This window comes from Nicrophorus vespilloides, unplaced genomic scaffold, assembly GCF_001412225.1.
Source record: "Nicrophorus vespilloides isolate i.1.1-1 unplaced genomic scaffold, Nicve_v1.0, whole genome shotgun sequence".
Taxonomy (NCBI): domain Eukaryota; kingdom Metazoa; phylum Arthropoda; class Insecta; order Coleoptera; family Silphidae; genus Nicrophorus; species Nicrophorus vespilloides.
Genome location: NW_017099848.1, coordinates 62319 through 72622, shown reverse-complemented (window position 1 = coordinate 72622; position 10304 = coordinate 62319). Strand labels below are relative to the sequence as shown.

The 10304-nt window shown below is 32.4% G+C and overlaps 2 protein-coding genes across 6 annotated transcripts in view; one reads left to right on the top strand and one right to left on the bottom strand.

Annotated features, from left to right (window-relative positions):
- The first annotated feature begins 827 nt into the window (after nt 1–827).
- On the top strand, nt 828–3683 carry LOC108565804 (uncharacterized protein PFB0145c). The gene is made up of 5 exons (XM_017925421.1): nt 828–2038; nt 2099–2553; nt 2610–2842; nt 2916–3527; nt 3588–3683. Exons 1-5 carry the CDS (start codon nt 828–830, stop codon nt 3681–3683), a joined length of 2607 nt encoding a protein of 868 aa, XP_017780910.1.
- A 650-nt stretch (nt 3684–4333) lies between these two features.
- The window catches only part of LOC108565809 (rab11 family-interacting protein 4), a 48373-nt gene continuing 42402 nt past the window's right edge, over nt 4334–10304 (bottom strand). For 3 of the 5 annotated variants that reach the window (XM_017925427.1, XM_017925429.1, XM_017925430.1), the window contains 5 exons: nt 8082–8246; nt 7765–8021; nt 5232–5526; nt 5056–5091; nt 4334–4919 (listed from right to left, as the gene is read on the bottom strand). In XM_017925427.1, the coding sequence (XP_017780916.1) occupies nt 4803–4919; nt 5056–5091; nt 5232–5526; nt 7765–8021; nt 8082–8246 (870 nt within the window). In that variant the 3' untranslated portion in view covers nt 4334–4802. The remainder of the gene's footprint in view (nt 4920–5055; nt 5092–5231; nt 5527–7764; nt 8022–8081; nt 8247–10304) is intronic. The other 2 variants (XM_017925428.1, XM_017925431.1) reach the window with 1 other exon arrangement.

Genomic DNA, 10304 nt, shown 5'->3' with positions numbered 1-10304 from the left:
CAAATTCTTTTTCAAATTTTTATTTGTTTTATTCAAATCTTTATAAAAGCACTTATGTAATCATAAAAAAAATATCATACATGTTTTTTTTTCATTATTCAATATTGCCTACTGTTAAAATAGATATATTTTTCTTCAATTCACATTAGTTGCTTCCAACAGATTTTTTCATCGAGAGACAAAATTGAACTTAAAAATTAATTATTCCATTTGGAATTACTGGGCTGGAAAGGGTTAAATGTTATTGAAAATATTTTGTTTTATGATCACATGATTTATTAGAAATAAATAAAATATCCTATGTGTGGAAAATCATTGTTTCAATATCAATAAAAGTTTTATCAATAAAAGATTTCTCACAATAATAATTTTTCTGATAAATTTAACTTATTGCAATTGTTTACGTTTTTATTATTTACATTCCAAATTATGTTACAACTCTCTTATACTAATTATTATTAATATAAATTCTTAAGTAATATAATGTTTACATGATGCTATTATTCAAATAACATTAAGCTTACTTAAATACATCTTAGTATTATTTTAGCACAAGATTAATGATTTCAATAAAATTTTATGTAGTTAAAGTACTTAATTTATAAAAATATTTTGTTATTTCTTATTAAATTAAAGGTGAACGTATTTGTATTAAGTTAATTACAGTATTTTTGTTTGTCTTTAATCAAGTTATGCAACTAAAATTACTACGTTTCTAGTAGCAACACAAACAAATCATACAAACAAAAACATTGAATTCATCCCCAGTGCATATAGAAAACGACGTCTGTTATACTTTTAATTTTGTTTAAGTTCTGAATTAAACTATGACCAATTTCGATCTGGACGATCCGCTCGGCGATCTTCTCTCAGACGGAAGCAACGATAGTTTCTTCGAAGAAGCGAAACCTGCAGCAAAGAGGTCCAGTTTAAGCAAAACTCCGGAAAAGAAAAATATTTCCGATTTGTTTGGTTTGGAAGAATCCAAGTCTTCCACTAAAAAGGACGATTGGCTCGGCCTAAAGAAGTCCGAAAGTCCTGTGAAAAAAGCTTCCAAGAAGATTACTTTTGAAGAAGATGACGATATTCTAAATATATTAGACTCAAAGAAGCCGGAAACTTCTAAAAAGTCAGCATTGATAGAGAGTTTGAAAAATCCTACCAAGGAGGAAGATAAGAAAGCGTTTTCGCTTGACGATTTACTAAAAGAAAGCAAGTTTAAGAAGAACGATCCAATTGAGACGACCCAATCAACTCCTCATATCAATCAGAGGTCTGAAGGATTTGGTTTGTCTTCACTTGAAGCTCCAAGAGAAGGAAGACGTAGACCGAAAACTGCTGCAGTTGCTGATCCTCTGGGATTATTTTCTGAGCCTGAACCAGAACCGAAACCTGAACCTAAACCCAGGAAAAAAGAACCGGAAACGGAAATACTCTTTCAAGCGAGTGAAATGAAAACTAAAAGCACGCCTAATATTGCATCCGATGTTCCTGATTGGTTGGGTGGAGCTGCGATGAAACCCAACAAATCGGAAACGACCGTAGAAACGTACGAAGCAAAAAAATCTGAAACTGTGCAAGAACAACTTCCAGTAGAATCGCTGATAACGCATCAAAAATTGGCAGCTTCGCATTTCGATTACCAGAACGCCTCTTTGGCTTTGCAACAGCAGGAATCTCAAGTTCTAATGGCTTTGCAGCTCAGGAAATATGAAGATAATTTATCTGAAATTCAGAATAAACAGCAAGAGGTTATTATGAAACAAGAACAACACTTCAATAGTTTACTGGAACGTCAATTTGCTAAGCAATCGGCGATGGAAAACAACATGCGGCTACAACAGGAACGAATAAATAATCATATACAGATGCTCATTGGTCAACCATCTGTGCCAACAATGAAATCCGCAGAAGACGAAAAGTTTGAGGAGTTGAAGAAGTCCGCAAATGAAGAAACTACTAAACAATACGAAGATTTAATTAACACTTTGAAGCAACGACATCACGATGAATTATTTTTGCTCGAAGAATCCTACAAGTATAAATACTCAATTTAAACAATGTTTATAATCAATAATATTAATATTATTTTTTTTAGGAAACAATTGACTACTTTGGAGCAATCAATGGAATCGATGGAAAATCATTTGAAAATGGAATTGGATACAATTACAATCAAAAGTAGAGAGAAAATGGAGCAAATAGAATCTGAACATGAGTCGGAAATTTCTAAGCAGAAAAGAAAAATTGAGGAATTATACGAATTGCATCAGACGGAAATAAAGCAAATGCGGGAAAACAATAATCGCATTTTAGAGGAAGTCAAGTATGAGTATAACACTATTATTGAGAACATCAAGATGTCTAAGCAAACCGAAGCAAGTGCTTTGCAAGAAACAACTGCGTATTCTCACAAATTGGACAGCAATTTAAAATTGTTGGATATCAACAGCAGGACTTTATTGGAAATGAAACACAAGGTTGAAAGTGATTATGGAATTTTGAGTGTTGCCAGAGAAGAATCTTTGAAAGCGAAAGAAGAGGAAATTAAATGTAAGTTATATCATCTGAAAAAAATAATGTTTTGTTATCTTCAATTAATTATATAGTGATGAGATTGGCTTTGGAAAAATCTCGAGATTCGGCTGACTCCGAAAGGGCTCAATTGATGAGTCTAGTGAGAAATTTAGAAATTAAACTAGCCGAACAATCGCAAAACTCAAGGGAGGAGAGGTTTGCTCTACAACAAGCAGCTTCCACGTTAACAGCTCGAACTGCAGCTTTGGATAGAGAGGCTGATTTTAATAGGGCTTCCATCGAGAGGGAGAGAGAACAAATGAAGGTAATTATATTTCATTAGGTGGTAAGTAACTGAAAGTTTTAAGTAACTAATATGTTTTTTTTTTGTTATTAAGACTTTACGTGAAAGCATTTTGGCTGATCAAGATAAAATGATACAAGAGATAACCGAGCAAAAGTTGGCTTTGCATACTGAAAAGATCAAACTGGAAACGAGTATTAAGCTTGGTCAAAATTACGATTCTCAACGTGCCAAAGTTGAAATGGAAGCTGCGATGCAAGTGGCCAAAGAAGCAGCTGAGATGACGGACAGGGAAAGAGATAATTTGCTGAGGCAAATTCGAGAAGTCGAGATTTTGAAAAGGAATTTGATCGATAGAGAGAAGAAAGTGTCTTCTAGGGAATTGGAGCTGGAGAAGTCGTTAGAACATGCTAATAGGAAGAATGCGGTTGGTGAAAGAGCATTGGAGGAAGCAAGAATGCTCCAAATTAATTACAACGAACGTTTGAGAGAAATCCAAGCGCAAATGGCGTCTTTAACTGCACGCGAACGGAAATTGGCGGAAGAGAAGATAAGTATTAGCAGGGAGAGATTGGCTTTACATAATAACGTCAAACAGATGAAGAAGTGTAGTTTATGTGCCATTGATAATAGTAGGAAGTTTGAAGACGAAGATGAAGACCCCGAGGATGAAATGGTCGAGCACGATATTCCCAGATTTATAAGTGTAAGATGAAGTTATTTAACGAAAATTCATTTTCAGATTTTTATTATGTTTTTTTTTTAGATGAGCGACGCTGATCTGTTTCGTTTACAGTTGCAACGAAGCGAAGATCAATTGGCTTCTACACACAACACCGAGGATCGCCAAAGTTTGCATTAACTTTAAATTTCCCGCGTCTTCTAATAGTAATAAATAATACCTAGTTTAGATTTTTTAACAGTAATATTCGTTTATTATCATTAATTGTATAAAAAAATAAGATACAGATTTTTTCATATTTTCAATAAACTTTTTTCTACTCTTGTATTTTTTGTGTTTGATGACACCCAATCTTGAATAACCCTTTTGGGTTACAACAGTATTATTTTTTATATAGTAAACTTTATAGAAATAATATCAAGAAAAGCAACTACTCACTAATACTTTACATAACTGAATTAATACGAAGTCGATTAATAAATAAATAAATTACAAATTAAGAAATAAGTGTGGTAATAAGAAATGAAGACGCTTCGTCTTGATTAACTCTTTAAACCTTAATATTTATTTACAAATTAAAACAATTCAATGCAAACTCCACTCTTCTCAAACAGGAGATTCAAATATACATTTACACAATGATAGGCCGTTTGACTACTCTCGAGAAAATGATTATCTTCAAATAAATTAAGTTAGCTACGAACTATGAACCTTAACTATATTTACAAATTGCAATATAATATTAGTAATGTAACATTTATTTCGTTTATACTTAATCGTACATATATATATATTTATCTCTTTACAAATATAATATAACAATATATTTATATCTTTGAATAAAATTTTTAATTTCCTCGCATTTCACAAAATCCTCTCGTTTAGTACACGGTAATACACAAGACGGGAAACACAAAATCATATGAAAGGCACTTAAATTTAATTGCATAAACATTTATTGATCCGCTTGTGGCCCAAGGGATAAATAAATCGTTATGCAGTAACGTTGAAAAACCGCAATAATAAAAAAATTTAGTGATCACAGCACCTAATCACAAAATGGACGGACCATTTGAGCCTACAAAATATATAATATGTTTTCCTTAATTTTCATCCAATTATTAAATATATATGTATTTTTTTTTTACAAAGAAACTAATTGCATGTTCGACGTGGTTTGACGTATAAAAAGTTAATGATCCCTAAAAATCTTGCAGATAAAAATACAAAAATATATTAATATTATGAGTTCATCGATTAAAAGAGAAACCAAAGTAAGGCAATGCCTTCTTCTGCTGCTTAAGAAGATCGTTCTAGCAGTTGCGGACATTTCTCGACGATGTTCAGCAGTATTCCGTCGATGTAGGAGCGTAGTTGAGCGTTAACTTCTTGCTGTTCCTTCAGAGCTTGTTGGATCTTGAATAGAAACAAAAATTTAGAGATTAGATTTACTCAAAATCAAGAAAAATTGTTGAAGAACAAACATAGTTAATTGTGTGAGTTCGTGTGTGTTTTTGGATGCATGAGAAAACAGAATTAGTGCGGTGCATACCTTAGCTATAGCATCTGGGTCCCTCTGGAAATTGTTCTAGAAAAACGAAAATAAACTCATATAAGCACCCAGCATTAATTCCCCATTAAATGAACGATAAGAAGCGAATAAAGCCATGACTGATATTAAAAATTTGTTTTTTTTTTTGGTTTAGTTGTTTGTGCGTTTGCACTTACCTCGTCTTGAGTCATTTCCTCCAGCTCTGAGGCCAAACTGAATTCTCCGGCGGTGAGTTTCCTGCCCTGCTCGACTCCTGCGTGCAAAAGATTCGCCTGAAGTTCTTCGTTGGCTTCTTGCAGTTGGCTATTGATTTCTCTGAGTGATGCCATTTCTTCGTGCAGCTCGTCCAATCTCAGGGCTTCCGGTGATGTGGTAGGAAGTGCCGGAGTCCTTGCCTCCGATCGCAGCCTTTCTACTTCCTTCGATAGCTCTTCTATCAGCTGATTGTGGGCTTCATGTTCTTTATTCAGTCTGAAAAATAAAGAAAAACAACTGTTTATATATAGGAATACGCATTTCCACTAATGCATTATCATATGCTAAAAAGATATTATTTTATACGCTGGAGAGGTCATTAGACTACAACAATGGTTCTATATTAATATCTTGATTCAATTTATTATTTTGTAAATGTTGTTACTATTATTCGTACGTAAAAATCTAGATTTAGAAATTGTTGCAAAATAAATAGCAACAAACTGATTAACATAAAGTTTTACATATAAGATAACTTTCCAAGTATAAACCATTATTAATCTTCGCGAATTGAGCTTTAAATAACTTTCCAGCTGGCTTCTGCGTACTCGCCACTTAATTAGTAAATATTTGTATAATACAATTCAATTACACAATAGACTAAATAAGCTAACGGTATTAACGCGTTTCTTCTACGGATTGAATAATATTTATACAACATATCCGCAGAAGAAATGCAATATTAATTTTAGCTATTTGAAAATATAAATGAAATTTTTGAAAAAATGTGAACGATCATAATAATACAGGAATTTATATTATATAATAGAATTTGTAGACTTCAAGCCCTTATAGACTAGCCGGTACTGTTGTCTATTAAGAGAAATTAACTTACTTATTACAAATTAAATTAAATAAATTTCGAATAGAAAGTTTTTTAATTCTAAAATGTAGCTTAATTAAGATTAATCATCAAATGATAAGAAATGTTTTTAATATTTCGTAGCGATGTGTGCATATACATACAATAAATTAGGATGTATAATGACATCATTTTCGTGATTATTTACAATTTTTTTCGCGGTTTCCTTATTTCTTAATAAGTTTGGAATTTTGCTAATGATGCATTCCCTGCGTATATTAATCTTATCAGCAGAGCTGAATCGAAGTAAACGACATTTTTACTTCTACTGTTTGAAAAATGTGTTTAATAAAGTAAGGTTAAGGTTATACCATTTGACCCAATTGCTACGATTAAAATCGTTATAAAAGAGTCATACATAAAAAAAATACTGTAGGTGACGATTTGCGAAAAGTAAATGAAAAGACTCCATGTATCAATCATTCAATTAATATCAATTATAAAAAAATGAAAGCGATTATTTGTATTAACAAAATAGATAATAGATAAAAGAGATGATGTTCGATATCCGTGAAACGGAATATCGCGTTTTCGTGAAATACATACAGATGTATTTTTAGGGCTTTTTTCTTCTGACAATTGCGCTAAAAACATTGACTTTGATCATCAATGACTGGCGCTCTTGGCCATCCTCCAATTGCTCTCCGCGTCCGAAAGTAAAATCTTATACACATTTATAAATAACGTATACGAACATCAACATCATTCATTAAATTTACCTTTAGTTATAAACAACGAAAAAAATTAGAACAAAGTTATTTTTAACCGTAGAATTATTACATTGATCTATGCGCAACACTTTACTATTTGAGAAGACGAGATTCTTCAAAATTCAAGACATTTATGATGAATAATTTATATTACTTTCGACGGAACAAAAATCTTTGGTTTTTATTTTTTTTTAATTACAAGATATCACTGAGATATATGTAATTCAAGACATGTGGAGAACACATGCTTAGTGATTTATAAAAGAAAACATTGCTGTAATATACAAAAAAAATTTATAATTTATATCACAGAAATTGTATATTTTATTTTTGCATAAAGAAAATGTGCATTTGTGTTTAAAATAAAATTAAGCAAAAATGTCATTACATTCATATTCTACGTGTTTTGTATATGTTCGTTATCAGTGCTTATCGTAAGTCATTTATTTTATAATGACATTAAAGAAAAAAAGTAAACTTATTGTATCTCTAATAACAAAAATGAAAAATTTTGCAAGTTTATATATGATTATAATAATCAAATGCATAATTCCAATTAAATCTAAGCAATAATGGTAATAACATTTCTTATATAATTTCTGTAAAAATATTTTCTAAAATATTTAATATCTTAATGTTGATAATAAAAATCCTGATTCGAAAGTAGAGAAACAAATAATTATGTAAAAATATATATTTTTAGGTTTACTTCTTATTGATTGTATAAGTTTTGTTCTTATTCTATAGTAATATAGAAATTGTATGCATTATTTTTATAGATACTTTAACGTATTTTATGGTAATTATTGAAGCATCAATTTTTAATTAAAATATTAAAATATTGAATTCATTTAATGAAATATAATAATAATTTTGAATTACCTTCTCTCCTGTTCTTTAAGTCTATGTTCCTGTTCCTTGGCTTCGGAAATATCGTACCGCAAATCCTGCAGTTGATCGTGTAATTCAGTCCTCTCTGTTTCCAACTTTTCGATCCTGATCCTCTGCCTCGCAGCTTCCTCTTTAAAGTTGCTGGACTCGCCTTCGGCAGCGTGCAATCTGATACTGGAGTTCTCGAGTTGCAGGAGTTTCTCACGTTCGATCCTAGCCATAAGCTCCTTCGACCTTCTCTGCTCCTCCTAAACAATCGAACAGTTGCAATCAAGAGGAACTACAATAAAGGACTAGGTATAAATTACGTGTATCCTTTCATCGGCCCGCATCTCGGAATCCCTTAATTGCTCCTCCAGCATGATGACTCTCGCTTGAAGGGCCGCATTGTCCGCTTTGGCCCTCGTGTAACGTTCATCGTTGTGGGTGGCTGAATCTTGGAGAACGCCCATCTGCTGCTGAAGGACTTGAACCTGAAAGAATGCAACGCATTAATTGGGAGAATCAAATGAGTGGTCGTTCATTGAGGAATGTTAAACGGTCGCAAATTACTTTGTCGCTTGTCAGCAACTTCTTGAGACCGTTCTGTACTTTTTGCACGGGCTTCTGGGTGCGCATCAGACCCTGAGGGATGACGGTACCGGAGGGCCCGATGAATTCAAACTGCCCTTCCCACATGTCGTAATCCATTTCCGGTTCGTCATCGCCGTCGTCGTCATCCTCGACGTCGGAAACGCGAAATTCGTCCTCGTCCTCGCCGTCGCTCATGCTTGCAGATCCCCGTAACATTTATTTAAAACTGTGACATTGCGCGCTCCGGTTTAAATTTTCTTTTCTTTTTCCGTGCACAGTCTTATGTAGTTTCTCTTGTTTTTTACGATAAGCGAATTGATAACCCCGCACGAATCAGAAATTAAAATTGTGGCAAGTTTATCGAAACGCGCACAACATGTAGACAGAGCACTGGGCGTTCTATTCGTGAAGCACCTCGACTTAGAACTGAACTTTTATGTTTGTTATATTTTTGGCGTATTACACATTACGGGCTCAATGCAATAGATGGATCCGAACCGAGCGGAGAACAACAACAATCCGTGAGAAAAACTATGGAAAAAGTATGTTTGAAGCCGGGTGTAAATGGGATTATGGCAACAAAACCGCGCCTTACGTTCTCAATTAGACTGAACGACCGACTGACTCTCGTATCTATCAGCTGCAATGTGTGTTTCGTAGTGACGTCAAAGCCAATGTGCTGTAGATATAAGCCAACATTCTGTATATTATCTACATACACTTGTACTCTCTCCGATACACATGTATTTTCCTAAACGAACTCGCACATACGACCATCCAACGGCAAAAGAGATGTTTATAATTTCGATTCAGACGTTTGGGTGCATTCATATGCAGTTAACACAAACACCGGAAGTTCCCTACGATCCATCCATACGTAAATGGTTTTGGTTGCGAGGGGGTTGGAATACCCACGTCTCTCAACGGACATAACATGCCGATGGCCTTATACGAGAACTGCATTCCACGCGATATTTGTGTCACTCGAAAGTTCTTGATGCATCGAGTAAAATTCAATTATATGCTTAATTGGAAATAAGAAATGTTAATTGCAATCTATATACGTGAAGATTTATTTTTTATACTTCTTCAATTTTCATGAAAGAGAAAGCTAAGATCACCGCAGAAAAAACTGGAATCAGCTCTTCGTTCTATTTATATAAAAAAAACACGAAAACTCGAACATTATTATTAACATTTTACAAATCTATAGAATTAAATCATAGAATTACATTGAAAAAAGTAGCCACTAAATTAGTTTTATCTTAATATATCCAATAATGTCCAGGAAATAAAAAATATTTATATTTTTGTTTATAAAGAACTAATGAGAAAATATTATTAATCAATAATAAGAAAAAGCGGATTTTGAAAATTAAACATAAATGAAAAATTAGATCATTTGTTTAACGTAATTATAATGATGTATGAAGAAATAAAGCTAGACGAGAGAAATAGCAAATAAACATGAAAAGATTATTGACCGCACTTGATATTTAAATTTAAATCTCATAGAAGAAGATATTTATCTATATTTGTACTTGAACAAAATCCATTACAACCATCCATTCTTTATAAAAAGTATTAAACTGTTGACTAAATAAGATTTACAAACAATTTGTAAATACTACACATATTCTAATAAAATAATCAATGGAAACTTGAAAGGAAATATAATTACTAATACTTCTTTTTATACATAACCGTAAACATATTTTAAAATAAATTATTAACGTCATAAACAAGTAATAATAATGATATTCTTAATGCATATTAATATCAGTTCTCGTAAATCTGAAATTGTCTTTTATAAATCCAGTTTGTTAATTTCGAAACATCAAAAACGATTTACTCATACTTTCTTCTCAGAAGTCCTTTCATGTTTCACAGCCGTTTATATGCTCGATTTAATCGTTGTTAGTAATCATTTATTCAATATAATTCTCATGCAATTTTAA